The 14,625-nt window shown below is 43.0% G+C and overlaps 1 protein-coding gene and 1 long non-coding RNA gene across 6 annotated transcripts; one reads left to right on the forward strand and one right to left on the reverse strand.

The window, feature by feature from the left end:
• Nucleotides 1–1,194: 1,194 nt before the first annotated feature.
• On the reverse strand, nt 1,195–8,818 carry LOC112546046 (uncharacterized). Of its 5 annotated transcripts, XR_003089680.2 has the most exons (3): nt 8,680–8,818; nt 7,641–7,724; nt 6,832–7,460 (listed from the first exon to the last, which is right to left on the reverse strand). XR_003089680.2 is itself a non-coding variant. In XM_025185424.2 (2 exons), the coding sequence occupies exon 2, from the start codon at nt 2,253–2,255 to the stop codon at nt 1,308–1,310; it is 948 nt and encodes a 315-aa protein (XP_025041209.1). In that variant the 5' UTR covers nt 2,256–2,389; nt 8,680–8,786; the 3' UTR covers nt 1,195–1,307. The 5 variants fall into 5 exon arrangements, 4 of the variants coding, with proteins under 4 accessions (XP_025041209.1, XP_025041210.1, XP_025041208.1 ...); XM_025185424.2 differs by lacking the exons at nt 6,832–7,460; nt 7,641–7,724 and adding an exon at nt 1,195–2,389 and having other exon boundaries at nt 8,680–8,786; XM_025185425.2 differs by lacking the exons at nt 6,832–7,460; nt 8,680–8,818 and adding an exon at nt 1,195–2,389.
• On the forward strand, nt 8,792–10,923 carry LOC142818581 (uncharacterized). Its single transcript, XR_012896116.1, has 2 exons — nt 8,792–8,870; nt 10,673–10,923. It is a non-coding gene; the product is annotated as an uncharacterized LOC142818581 (long non-coding RNA).
• The last annotated feature ends 3,702 nt before the right edge of the window (nt 10,924–14,625 follow it).

A 14,625-nucleotide genomic window follows, 5' to 3' on the forward strand; every position in this document is an offset into this window, starting at 1 on the left:
GGTGCTGCGGCTGTGGTGAAACAAGAGCAGCGGTCAGTTATTCCCTGGGGACAAGGTGGGTGAAACCCAGCCCCCCTCTGCAAGGCCAAGGCCCCTGCATGACACCCTGCTGCTGCTCCATGGTGGGCAAGACCCAGGCGCACGGTCCCTGGGCTCCCTCTCCCCCCCCTGTACACATAAGGGGAGCATGATGGTACTCACAGGTGGAGGCTTCCCCGGCCTCGGACGACACAGGAGATGTTGTCTGTGGGGTTCCTCGGGGGTCCTGTGTCCTGGGCAGGCTTCTGGCAGGCTCCTGGCTCATGGCGTCCTCCGGCTCCTCCTCCTCAGTGTCCAGGACCGGTCCCTTTGCCCCGGGGTCGATGACCACAGGCATGGCGTTAGCCCCCAGGATGCGGTCCAGGGCGTGAAAGTGGGGGCAGGCCTCCAGGTCGGACCCTGGTAGGCAGGCCCGGGAGTAGGACTGCCGCAGATCCTTTATTTTGCAGCGGACCTGCTCCAGGGTCCGCTGGTGGCCTCTGGCGGCCAGGCTGTCAGCCATGCGGCTAGTGGCTAGTGTGGAGATCGTGGACATTGAAGGCTTCCCCCCAAACCTCGATGAGGTCCATGATCTCCGCACTAGACCAAGCGGGCGCCCACCTCTTGGGCCCCGGGCAGGCTCCTGAGATCCGACAGGCTCGTCCCGGGAAGAGATGGAGGGCTGGGTGGCATCGGGTGGCTGGCTCATCTTGTGGCAGGTGCAGGGTCTGCTGGCTGGGTGCTGGCAGCCTTGCAACTGGCACAAAATGTGTAGCCAGCCCATGGCCCTTTAAGGGCTCCGGGGCCGGGAGGGGGGCAGACAAGTTTCCCTGGTGTTGGCCAGAGTGGCCATCAGGGCAAGCTGGGAAGGGTTAGCCTCCCACTAGTTCGAATTAAGTGGCTACACAGCCCTTAATTCGAACTAGCTAATTCGAACTAGGCATTAGTCCTCGTAGAATGAGGTTTACTTAGTTCGAATTAAGCGCTCCGCTAGTTCGAATTAAGTTCGAACTAACGGAGCGCTAGTGTAGCGCCTATCAAAGTTAATTCGAACTAACGTTTGTTAGTTCGAATTAACTTTGTAGTGTAGACATACCCTGAGAGTCTAACTATGACAGAGCTGAAGGAAACAAATGCAATACAAGCATACGTAAGAGTAAAATAAAACTCTGATACTCCCTGTTTCTAAAGCTCCATCAGGACTTTATTAAGCTTCTGGGGTCACAGGATCAAATATGTATGTGTTTCAGCACATGAGAGAACCCAAGGCTTGGCAGCAAGGAACTCCTCTAGTCCTGCCTTGCTCCCTCTGGTGCCTTTGTCATAGTATGTACAGCTGGGCCATGATCACCATCTGCATTGTTCTCTGAAGCTTCAGCTAGGTCTTGTTCTCCTGGAGGGTTGTGTACCTTCTTCCATAGGGCATATTTCTCATCCCAAAGGACTTCTACCATGTCCCAAAGAGCTCCTTTTCCCTCTTGTAGCTCCTGATCATTCTCCCTGAAAGCCATGTACTCTTCCCAGAGGGCCATTTTATCCCTTGAGATGGCAATATCCTCCTCCCAGAAGACCTTGTCCTTTTTCCAGAAAACTTTGTATTCCTTCCAGAAAGTATTGTTCTTCTCCTGGGCAACTTCATTCTTTTCTTGAAAGGCTTTGTTTTTCTCACGCAGAGCCTTATTTTTTTCTTGAAAGACCTTGTTTTTTCTCTGGAAATCTCTGATTGTTTCCCGGAAAGCCTCATTCCTTTCCTCAAAGGCTACAATCTCCTCTTCAGAGACCTTGATCATCTCTTGGAAGGTGTCAATCTTTTCTTGAATAGTATTAACCTGTTCCTGGAAAGCTTTCTTTTTCAGTTGGAAGGCCTTGATCTTTTCCAAGAAGGCCTTGTTTTCCTCCAGAAATGCCTTGATTTCTTCCACAAAGTTCCTGTTCTTTTCTCGAAAGGCCTTGATCTCCAATCTCAAAGCCTTGGCTTTCTTCTCTTCTTGAAATACCTTGATCTGTTCATGGAAATCTTGGTTCTCCTCCCAGAAGACCTTGATCTCTTCTTGTAAGGCCCTTTTCTCCTCTTTTTGATTCTTGCTAAGGTGTTTCTTGCGGCTGTTAGTGAAGGGTGCCAGACGGTTCTTGGTCTCCTGCTTCGTGCTAGGGAAGACAGTTACCTCATTATTTATCCTGATTTGCAAGGTGCCATGGTCTAACCCTCGTTCTGTTTTTTGCTTCTTCTGGTCCATGAGTCACTTCCGGATTTTAAAATGCCTGGGTAAAACAAAGAACACAAAAATTCGCTGCTGTACTGAATGCTGGCTGATAGCCTTTGGGAGGTGCAGAGCAGGAAGGTGTTTGTGAAAAGGCTCATTCAGGACCACTAAAATGGGAAGTAAAGAAATAGAAATAAAACATTAGCTGTGAGGTTCATAGGACAGAATTGAGCTACATTAGAGAAAGAAGTTAGCAAGTAAGACAAAATGGATTACTTAATAAATACAGTATATGCTGAAACAAAATACAGGACTATGTAGCACTTTAAAGACTAACAAGATGGTTTATTAGATGATGAGCTTTCGTGGGCCAGACCCACTTCCTCAGATCAAATAGTGGAAGAAAATAGTCATAGCCATATATACCAAAGGATTCATTCATATATACCAAAGAATTCAACCAGAAAGGACACTGTCTCAATGACCTGCTAACCTGCATCCTACTTCAGAAGACATTCAAATCTGCACTTGAAAGGGAATCCTCTGAACTGGCATTCATGCTAAAATTCGACACTCTCCGCAGGGGACTTAACAAAGACTCCAGCTATCTTACCCATTACAAAGATAGCTTTCCCAATTATCACCTCTAATACTATTAACTCACAGACATCTACCCTTCCCCACTTCTAATATCATTAACTCACTGGCATTCACCTACCTTTCCTCCCCCCCTCCCCCCGCATCCCCCTTCTGTTCTGAAATGTGATTTGTCCTTTTCATATGTGTTCATTTTTTTAAATTGTATCCTTTGGTATATATGGCTGTGGCTATTTTCTTCCACTATTTGATCTGAGGAAGTGGGTCTGGCCCACGAAAGCTCATCATCTAATAAACCATCTTGTTAGTCTTTAAAGTGCTACATAGTCCTATATTTTGTTTCAGCTACACCAGACTAACACGGCTACATTTCTATCAGTATATGCTGAGTTATTTAAAATCAATGACTAAGATTTTCAAAAGTGACTAGTGATTTATGTTCCTTCATTTTGGGGTATTCTACTGGAGACTCCTTAAGCGATCCTGTTTTTAAAAAGATGCTGAACAGCCCCTCTCTGAAAATATGGACCTTTTAAAATGTTTCAAATTTGGTACCCAAAAATGAAGAAACCCCAAGTCACTAGTCCCTTTTGAAAAACTTGGCCTGTATACATCACACAACTACTCCATATTCTATTTTTTCTTACCATCCCTTTATAAAGTAAAACTCCTTACATTACTGGCCTTTAAATATCCCCAGCGTACATTTAAGTAGTCAGATTTGGTAAAATATTGTTGATCAAGTCATACCTCAATTTTTAAAGGAAATTATAACTCTAGCAATTATTTTATATATATTGTTGGCACTTGCCATCCTGGTGTTTTATGTTTTGTTAAATATTGGAAAAGTAGTCTTGTAGGTTCCGATGAAATGATGCAAGGAAAAATTCTTCTTACAGTCTGTGTTATACTGAATAATGAATTTAGGTTGCGATCTTACAATGCTTACATAATTTGAATTGTATGTATCTTAATCTGCAAGTAGGACAGTTAAGAAATTCTGCAACTATTCCCAGAATAAGAAATTAGTGCAAAAAAGCAGATTTACTTTATAACTTCTATGTGCATCAGAATGAGGGTATGTCTACACTGCCACCCTAGTTTGAACTAGGGTAGCTGATGTAGGCATTCGAACTTGCAAATGAAGCCCGGGATTTAAATATCTGTGATGACGCGTCGGGATTTTCCCGTCTCCTGCACCCCCGAAATGTCATGAACAGACTCCACCAGCCAGTAGAATGGAGGTTGTTTATTGCCACTCCAGGATATAGCACAGCACAGATGTAATCTGGTTACAGGAACTGGGGGCTAAGAGGCCTCAGTGCCCCCCTTGAGACAGGGGAGTCCCAGCCCCCCTCCCCAGCTCCTTCTCCCCTGCTTTCCAGCCAGGAACTAACTCCCCCTTTACTCCAGCCCTGCCCCCAGCCAGGGCAGCCTTCCACCTTCCTTTGTTTCTCCCCATGGGGGGTGGCTGGTCAGACCAGTTTGGAGCCATCTTTGCATAATGACTCCCCCCTTCCCTGCTGGGTCTTGCTACAGACAGCAGAGGTCGCCCACAGCCCCAGCAAGGTCGCCACAGCCCTAGCAAGTTCCCTCCACTACGTCACAATATCCCAGGCTTTATTTGCATATTCCCGGGCGCCGCCATTTTTAAATGCCCCGTAGTTCGAACTACCTGCCCGCGGCTACATGCGGCACGGACTAGGTAGTTTGAATTAAAGCTCCTAATTCGAACTACCATTAAACCTCCTTGCAGGAGGAATAATAGTAGTTCGAATTAGGAGCTTTAATTCGAACGACCTAGTCCGTGCTGCATGTAGCCGCGGGCAGGTAGTTCGAACTACGGGGCATTTAAAAATGGCGGCGCCCGGGAACATGCACATAAAGCCCGGGATATTTAAATCCTAGGCTTCATTTGCAAGTTGGAACACCTATATTAGCCACCCTAGTTTGAACTAGGGTGGCAGTGTAGACATACCCTGAGATAGTAATACCCAGATTGGTGTTTGAGAGGATTATGAATTCATTAGTGTTTTGGTGTATGTTGAGTTTGTTAAGATGAATGTGCTGTTCAAAGGTGAAGAATAATTATTAATACAATTTTTATTTATTTAAAAATTGTGAAATTACAATTTAAGATGTAATCAACTTGTAATTTACATGCCATAACTAATTTCTGCATTTCACATTTAAAAAAAATACCACAACGATCAATAATGTCCTGTTATCTGTAGGTGATGAGAAGAAACAACTAGGAATAAGATGAATGCAAATATTCTTGTAACTGCCCTGGAAAAATAAGAAATCATCTATATCATTGAGGAACAACAAATATATTTTGAATTCTTGAAATGTAGAAAGAAATTTACTCTTATGAAGACAACAAGTCCCAGGAAGATGCACCGCTTAGATACTTCCAAGACCCACAAAAGAGTGATAAAGACCTTGATCTTGCAATGTACAGTGAGTAGACTCTTGTCTATCTGGATAGAGCTCCCTTGAATTCAGTGGGGACATTTTGCAGAACCAGTGATACCAAAGCAGTGCAAATACCTTGTGCTAACTCTTTTCTCAGACTTAAATTTTACTTATAAAAAACAATGTATAAACAGGGATTTTGTTTCAATATTGTCTGCCAAAGGAAAAAAAAACCTGTTCCTCCACTTTTTATGCCCTTTCAAATGAGTAGAGTGATTCCAAATGTTTAGTGGAGAGATTTCATTTCAAAGTTCACTCTATTATGAACATAATCAGAAATGCCTGATGGACTGAGTGATGATCAGAAGATTGTTTGTTTGTCCAATTGTCTACTAGCAGCCCTACATGGTGCTACCTTTCCATGATTAGCTTGAGGGAAAAAAGGCTCAAAAGAGGCTTTTAGGTCTTCTTGTTGAAAAAATTGACCTTTTTATTTACTTTCTTTTTTTACCTCTCAGACTGAATTCTAGACTAAAGTTTCCATTACTGACATTGAATCATGACTAAGTTTATTTATATTGAATGGACCTGCTCTTCTTCTCTGTGCAGCTGAATTCTCTTGGGTTAGAGATGGTATGACCAGGGCAATTAGTGCTTGAACCTTAAAGATAAGAATGTTCTAGAAGATCCAGAATCTTTAAATTATTTGGTATGTATGGAGTGATTGTGAAGTCACCTGATATTTGTTTTGCTCTCTGCTTCAATAACTGAGTAAATTTCCCTACAGTTTGAATGAATGATATGATCATACTTACTAAAACATGCAAGATGCATGTAAATTTCTACAAGACACCTGGCAAGTGGTCCAAATACTCCAAATAAGGACTCCAGTGTGACCACACTACCTATGTAGAACTGTGAATTCAATGCATTGTTTTGCAAAAGTATCCACAAATTATTTTCCCCCATTTGACTCATTCTAATTAGGAGAATGGGAAGTGAAAGAGGGGTGCTCTGGCTTTCAGTAATTCTCCAAGGGACAAACCCTGAAAGTTGGAATAGTGGCCAGCTACCCTGGGCTCTGAGCAGAAGAAATATCAAGGAGATGGGAGTTGGGAGGAGCAGAAGAGGAATCCCAGAATGGAGAGCTGGAAGGGACATCTTGAACTCAATTAGTCCAGCCCACTGTGCTGAGGCAGGATTAATTGTTTGTTTAATCTGTATTTAGAAATCTTGAAGTAGATGATACTTATTCAACCTCCAGCACATTTGCTGCAATAAAGTCTTTTGCATTCTAAAATAAAATTAGCAAGTAATATTCATCATTTATATGATGTAAGACAATAATGGATATTGTAAATAATTCTGTTTAATTGTATTAAGATGAAGAGCAATTTGGTGATTAGATATTCTTCCTCCTGAGAATTAAGCTCTAGTAGATCCCATTAACTCTTTTTACATGGGAACGGATCAGCAACTGGATTGGTGAGTAGTGTCTGTTTGACACTGACCCTCACACAAGAAAGCAGAAATGGAAACAATGAAATGAAATGAATGCAATACAAACAAACATAGTTGTAAAATACTCTGGTGCTTGAGATGCTGAAACACAGTTGATACTTTATTAGGGTCCCTAACTCAAGTAGACAGGCATTATTGTACACACATAAAACCACAGTTCTGGGTTGCTATACCAATGGCTCTTTCCTGCTGTCTGTGGCCATTCTTATTCTGCAATGAATCCCAGTTCCTCCTCCCAGAGATCTAATTCCTTCTTCCAAAGCTCCAGTTCATTTTTCCATTGGTCTAGATCCTCTCCCCAGAGTTCAATCTCATCCATTAACAGAGTCTTGACATTTTCCCAGAGGTTCATAGTCTTTGTCCAGAGGGTCATGTTCTTTTCCCAAAAGGACTTGTTTCTCTCCTGGAAGGCCATGATTATATCTTCATTCTTTTCCCATAATGCTTTGTGATTTTCTCTTATGATATTGTTGTGGTCCTGAGAAGTCTGGATTGCCTCTGCTAAGGTCACCACCTTCCCTTGCAGGTCTCTGATAACATGACCCACCATATCCTGAAAACAATCCATTAGGTTGGAAGCCAAGTGGAGAGATGATCTAGCAAACTGGGAAACCTCTGGGTACCAACTTGCAAAAGAAATATGCTCCATAGTCCATCAACAGTCTTATTAGACAAAGCAATATTCTGATACAGCAACTACAGCTTCAAATTATAGAACAAAATAATAATTAAAGGAGAATTAGTTATGAAGTTTGAAAACTAGAAAGAAGTTAAATAAGATTAAGAAATATTATCAAAGTATTGTTTATTATCATCCAAGCTCCATTTTTAATTTATGAGCACAAATAATAAGTAACAGAGTATTTACACATCCAAACTCACTAATGGAATTGCTGATGAACTCAACCTCCAATTCTTTTACTTAAAAAATAGTTGGTGTGAATTTATGGCCTGATCTTCCTGACCCTGTAGGAAAAAAAAGTTTTCTCGAGTGAAGGAAGTGTGGTGACCATGCAATTTTTCTAAACTGTCTCATTATCATGCATATCTGAAGAAAACACTCCACAGTGATATGATTGTTCTCTTTGTGGTGGTTATTAGCCTCCTTTCTGAGCTTGTCCATTGTGGTGGCTGTCTTTGTGATGAGAAAAGTCTAATTTATAAGGGAATCATAATTTATACAAGTGTAGTTCTAGAGAGTCTTGGAATTCCTGGGTAAAATTTGATAGCTTGTGTTGTGCCCCAGGTTAGACTAGCTTATCATAATGGTCCCTTCGGATCTTAAAATCTATGAAGTTGCCACAATTCATTAGCAAATTAATAAATATGAATTTCATTTGCAGCAAACACCGACAGTGTAATGTGGGGCTGTATTCCAAATGTATGGGGCAAATAATATGGCTTAGTATCAAGTCTTATTATCTACAAATACATAGCACGATAAATTGGTTGATTGGTAAGAATAAAATATTTTGCTTTTCAAATTCAACAGTTAACTTCTTTCCCTCCCAGAGTTTAGCCTCAATGTGCATTTTAGATATGTCTTTTCCAAATACAGCTGAGTGAATAATTGATTTTTTTCATTCAGTAGCCGAAAACAAAAACAAAATTTGGGGTTTAATGAACTCTGCAGGGCCCTGAGTAGGGGGTGAAGAACCGGGAACTCCAGTGAAGTCTAAGAGGATTAGAAGAACTGTTTATTTGAGTATTTATTTGGGTTTTCAGTTAGATTTTCCTTATGCTGGAGGTGGATTAAGTTTGAAATGTGACCTGGCCAGAAGGCTGGGCTGGGAGATCCAGCCTGCTGCAGAACCAGATTGGCTAACAACAGGAGGTGCTAGTTCTGGCAGTCATAAACAACTCTCCTCCTCCCCCACAGCCCCCCCAAGTACTCCCAATATAATAATAAAATGTAGCTTACCTATGGACTGCTCTTCCATCAGCTGGCTCTGGTGACATGCACTTTGGTGACAGGCCATAATTATCTGTTGTGTCACTTCCTCTGTAGTGATGTCATATCTGTGTGCTTTGTAATAGGACTGAGTGATGTGTCCTGTCCCCCTGGAAGCCAGGAGGTGAGGATGAAAATGTACGAGAGCCAAGGACACCAATGTAGGTTTGGGTAAGACATGCTGTAACAAAGAATATAAACATCTCATGGCTAAATGGATTAGCCCAATAGCTGGGATTTTCCCTAACTCCTTTCCTACTCTCCATTATAACCAGTGTTCTAACCATTGTAATTGTTGTAATCATTTTCTGCATAACCCTATGTATTGTGCAACGCCTAGTCAATGTAGCTATCTCTTCTGTGCACATTCGATATACAGCACTAGGAAAGGACCCTAGCCAATTCCTAAATCCTGAACCCTCTATTCCGGCCATCGGGCACTTTTAGATTCCTCCAAGGTGGGCAAGAGGTGCTGGCATCACCGCCATCTTGTATTCTGGGATGTGGTGTGTCGTATCGGGGTGGAATGTAGCCAGACAGGAACCCCCATTGTAACATCCATTTTTGCTTGCCTGGAGCACACAGGGCATAGAGAGAGAGCAGTAAAATCAGCATAGTCTTTGAAGCCTTGACAGAAGGCCCAGATATGCTGGCTGCTGTGACCCTGGACAACTGTAAGCAGAGATATGAGGGTGATCGAGCTAATCGCTGACCAAGAGGCTGCAGAGGAGTACCCTTGACTGAAACCCATATTGATACAAACACACACTCGTCCAGGGGGAGGAATCTCTCACCCAGTAAAGAATGTCCAGTACTCACAATTTAGTTATCTCTCTTACAAGTGTAAATTAAGTTGGTATGCGCTATCAGTATCACTATGGCCCCCAGGGCTTTCAAAGTTGAGTTGCCCAGAGCTAAAGCATGTGACAAACACACCATTACTCTTCTCAGCAAATATTCTGGACCATCTACTAGGGATTCAGGGCTCCTTGCTTCACAGGCAGGCAAACACAAATCCTAGTTATGCTTTGTTTATTATGTAAGTCTTTAAAACTAGCCTTCGCTATCACCCTCACAGTATTCTCACTGTTGTCCTTGATGGAAGGGGACAAAAAGTAGATGTATCAGAGACATAAATCACTGACCAGGTCAAAACAAGGGGACTACTTAGAGCACGTGAGATACACCTGCCTAAACCAGGACTCTCTGGTCTGCCAGGTTACACCTCCCTAAACTAGGACTCTCTGGTCTGCTGGACCACGAATGTTCCTGGGCCAGAGAGCTCCAGTGGCCAGGAGTGAGGCAGCAGGAGGACTGACTGCTGGGAGCCCTTGGAAACCCGGCAGGGATATCAGCAGCCCAGCAGTGGAGCCAGCAGGGGAGTTGGGGCTGGGATCAAGTGACAGTCCAGCAGAGAAGACAGGGTCATGTGGCAGACTGGCCAAGGGGGCATGGGTGTGAACTGGGAAGCCAGGGTCACACAGCAGCCTGGCAGGGAGCTGGAGCTGATCATGTCAGGGAGTTGGGGCCATGCAGCAGCCCAATAGTGGGGAAGGATGTGCAGCAGGGGGACCAGGCTGTGGCAGGCTGGTGAGGGTGGGGGTGATGTGGGGAAGGATGTGGCAGAGCAGTTGGGCTGGGGTTGCACAGTAGGTCACTGAGCTGGGACCATAGGTAGGCAGCCCAGCTGGGGCCAGAACCAAAAGTGGAACCAGCAGCAGACTAGAAAGCAGGCAGCAGGCAGCAGGCAGACCTCCCCTGGCTCAGCAAATTGGTCCTGAGGGTTCTGGACCAGAGAGGTCCAATCTGTATTCAGATGCTGATAGTTCTCCATTTCAGGGATCCATTTCAGTGACTGAAAAGCTGCCCAATAATTTATTGCTTGCTCTCATGTTAATGGTGTCTATGACAAGACTCATAGGTGATACTGAACTAAAACTTTCCCATTATGGTATTGTTGCAGATTGTTACCTTGTGCTGCTACAGCAGTGACATTGGAAAGTCCTTCATGGCTCCAATTGCTATCATTTTGTAAGTTCTCCCTACTGCACGAGAAATCACATGGAGCCAAAAGCCAGTATTGTTCAAGTTAGGTTTAGTTTTCTTCTTTGCAAATGCAGCAGAGTGAAGCCTTTATCTTCACAGGATAAATTGTTTGAATTAAGTTTGAATTGTTTGAATTAAGTTTGAAGCAAATAAAAATGCTGGATCTCATGCAAGTCATTAATTCATAGCAGGGCTATATTTCCTCCCTCACTCAGGAGCTAAGATCAGATCTAGCCTGATAATGGCTGGATTTTTGTTCCATCTGTAAATGGTTGACAATAGAGCCCATTGATTTCTAGGGTCTCACATATCCTAGTGATTGCTATATAGCTAGACAACACCATGCCCCACCTTAAACATAAGAGCCCCTCTTAATTCAGCTGATAAACCCAAAAGGCTTTCTACCAAGAAAAGCAACTGTTTACTCACTGTGCAACCTATGTGCAAATTCTTTTGTCTCTTGACTCACAATGAGCTCTCTGCCTTTTCCTGTACTTTAAAAATGTGTAATCATAACTCTAATCCATGAAATCACAGAGCACACAATGAAGTTTCAGTATTTCTTCATAGAACTGGGATGCACTGACTGAGTTTTGGTAAAATTATTTTTTTTTAATTTGAATTACTAAATGTAATTACTAAATGTAATTACTAAATTTAATTACAAAAGGAGTAATTTTTTAGACAAAAATGCACTGTGAAGCAATATGTTCAGCATGTACCATCCAATCACAGCACATTTTCCATACATCATTTTAAGCCCAAGTTACAAACAAATGAAAGGTGTTTGTGTTGGACAGTGTGTGACACCTCCATTTCGAGAGGCTGTACATTCCCAGACTACAGCCCTGCCACAAGACTCACCCCCTGCTCAATCACATCTGCCTGAAGCCCTGTCCATGTTCCAACCCTAAACAAACTTTGCACCCTCTCTAAGCACCTCCTCCCCCAGCTGGCCTTTTCATTCTTCCCATCTGCATCCATAAGTGAGAATAATGACACCGACTTCAACTGTAAAGTATTCTACAAGTGAAAATTGTTATATAAGAACTAGGCATTATCACGCCATAGGAAAGCTTGTTCTTGCAGTATTTTCAGTGTAGGATTTGAGGCTTTTAAGATAGTGTCCAAACTTACGGGTGCTCAGCTGAAATGAACCTGGGAAATATAAAAGCCAGCCCCAATGAGGTTATAATCATAAGAGCGGTCCCCAAATGAATGACATTTTTAAACCAATCATATTTTTTTAAAAGTTTGTTTTCTTTGCCTTCTGGTTTCTGAGGGTATGTCTAGATTGCAGGCTTCTTTCGGAAGAAGCTTTTCCAGAAGAGATCTTCCAAAAAAACTTCTTCCGAAAGAGAGCATCCTCACTGCCAAAGCACATCGAAAAATCTATTTGCTTTTTCAAAAGATTGGATCCACACTGAATGGATGCTATCTCACATTTAAGCTGTGATTACTATGGACAGAGTGGCCACTAGGGCACCAGTGCTTTTTCCTGGAGGCCTCTTCTTTCAAAAAATCTCCCTCTCCCCACACATGCCTTTTTCTGAAAGAGCTCTTTCAGAAAAGGCATCCTTCCTCATAGAATGAGGTTTACCAAAGTTGGAAAAACATGTGTTCTTTCGATTTTCTTTTGAAAGAACACGATAGTATTGTGGACATAAGTGAAGATTTTTTTTTGAAAAAACAGACATTTTTCTGAATAACACCGTGCAGGTGAGTAAATCAGACCACATTTCCAAGCTTTTCTTTGCCACACTGGGAGCTAGACACTTTCTTTAACATGAAAGCTGAGATTCATTCATAAAGTCCAGCTCCTCGTGTCATGTGAGTAAGAAAAACACTAAATATTCTGAATGCCCTTATAAAAATCGTGAGTTAGCAACACTGTGATTAGTGGAAAAAGCTGGCCTACCTCAGCACTCACAAAGCATTAAATTCCCTCTGAAGAGTCTGTAAAGCTTCACATTCTGAAGCTTCACTTATAAGTGAAGACAATATTAATCTCTGGAAACTTTTGCTACTCCGTAAAATATACATTTGGGAATCTAATGCTGACTGGCAATATTTTGCAATTCATAATGTGAATGCTATTGCTCAGTAAATAGATTCGGTATCAGGGAGCTAAACTAGAGGTCATGTTGCATATTTCTCAGCTCAGAACTGCCTAACACTTGGATGGTTTTTTTAGTGAAAGAGAAGCTGTGAAGAATGACATTTTGCCATTGTAAGCCTGGTTTAACATGAATAATTAAACATACTGTACATTCTGACAAAGTAACCTAGCCAGTCCCAAAATGTTGATGTGACATGTAAATGCAATGAAATGTATAATAAAGGAGAAAGATGTACCTTGCATGCATCTCCCTGCTTTTGAGTCTAATCAACTTACCAGAAAACTTCTGTATGCCAGATAAAGATACTGGAGTGATAAAGACCGAGTTCTTGGTGTGTAGCCTCTCTGGCTATGTCTACACTGCAGGCTTTTGCCAGCAGTGAGTAAACAAATGAACAGCTCATTAGCATTTGTCACGCTGTCATTTGCATATTCTCTGCTGATGCTTTTTGCACAAGAGGTTTTTGCGCAAAACCAATCAGTGTAGATGGGTCCGTTTTGCGCAAAAAAACCCCCTTTTGTGCAAGATCCTTATGCTTCAAAAAAGGAGGTATAAGGATCTTGCGCCTAAGAGGTTTTTTGCACAAAAAGGACCATCTACATTGCTTATTTTTGCGCAAAAACCTATTGAACAAAAAGCATCGGCAGAGAATATGCAAATAACAACGCGGCAAATGCTCATGAGCACTTCATTAACATACTCTCTGCTGGCAAAAGCATGGATGCAAATGGGCATGTCCACGTCCCTGACTCTGATGGTGTGTCAGGATGCATCCTCAGTAACAGGATTGAGTTCTGGAATATGGAACATATGCACCTTCCCCAATCTTCCAATGTAAATGTCCATGAACTGGCCCTTATGATCCATGAGGGCATGCAGGCCATCAAGAAATACCCCTTTCTGTTGATGAAGTCCAAGGCACAGTGGTCAGAGGCAGGATGGGGATGTCTATGCCCCCCATAGTTGAGGAAGCCCAAGGCGGCAAAGCCAGCGATTATAGGGTCAATATTTCCCAGGGCAATGACCACCTACAGCAGGATGATGTTGATGGTCTTGACCATCTATAGAATCATAGAAACATAGACTCATAAAGTTGGAAGAGATCTCAGGAGGTCACTGAGTCCAACCCAAACAGGGCCAACCCTAGCTAAATCCTCCCAGACAGGGCTTTGGCAAGCTGGGACTTAAAAACCTCCAGGGATGGAGATTCTACCACCTCCCTGTGGAACCCATTCCAGTGCTTCATCAGTCTCATAGTAAATTGTAAAACCTGCATGGGAATGGCCCTGACCATGGATTTTCCCATGCCAAACTGTCTCCCATACAGCAGTAGCTGCCTGGCATAGTGAACTTCCATAGGGCGATGGTGATGCACTTCTGCAGGGGGATGGTGGGTCTCATCCAGGTGTCCTGTCACCTGAAGTCAGGGGCAAGCCATTCACAGAGCTCCAGGACAGTGGCCTTCTGCATGCAGAAGTTCTGGAGCCACTGCTGGTTGTCCCATTGCTGCAGTCCCACCAGTTGGAACTGGTATCCCTCTGTCAGAAGAGGCATTCCATGATATGCAGGATCACGGAGTAGACTCTTGCATCAGGAGTGCCAGGGCCTGGGTGAAGAGGTCACCCAATCTGGGCTGCTCGTCGTTGTCCTGAATCGCCACATGGGCAGTGTGGATCAATTGTACTATGAGGCACAGTACGAGGCCTGTGAGCCTAGCTCTGCTTTGCATCAGCTCCATTTTGGAAGTTCT

This window comes from Pelodiscus sinensis, chromosome 16 (assembly GCF_049634645.1).
Source record: "Pelodiscus sinensis isolate JC-2024 chromosome 16, ASM4963464v1, whole genome shotgun sequence".
NCBI lineage: Eukaryota > Metazoa > Chordata > Testudines > Trionychidae > Pelodiscus > Pelodiscus sinensis.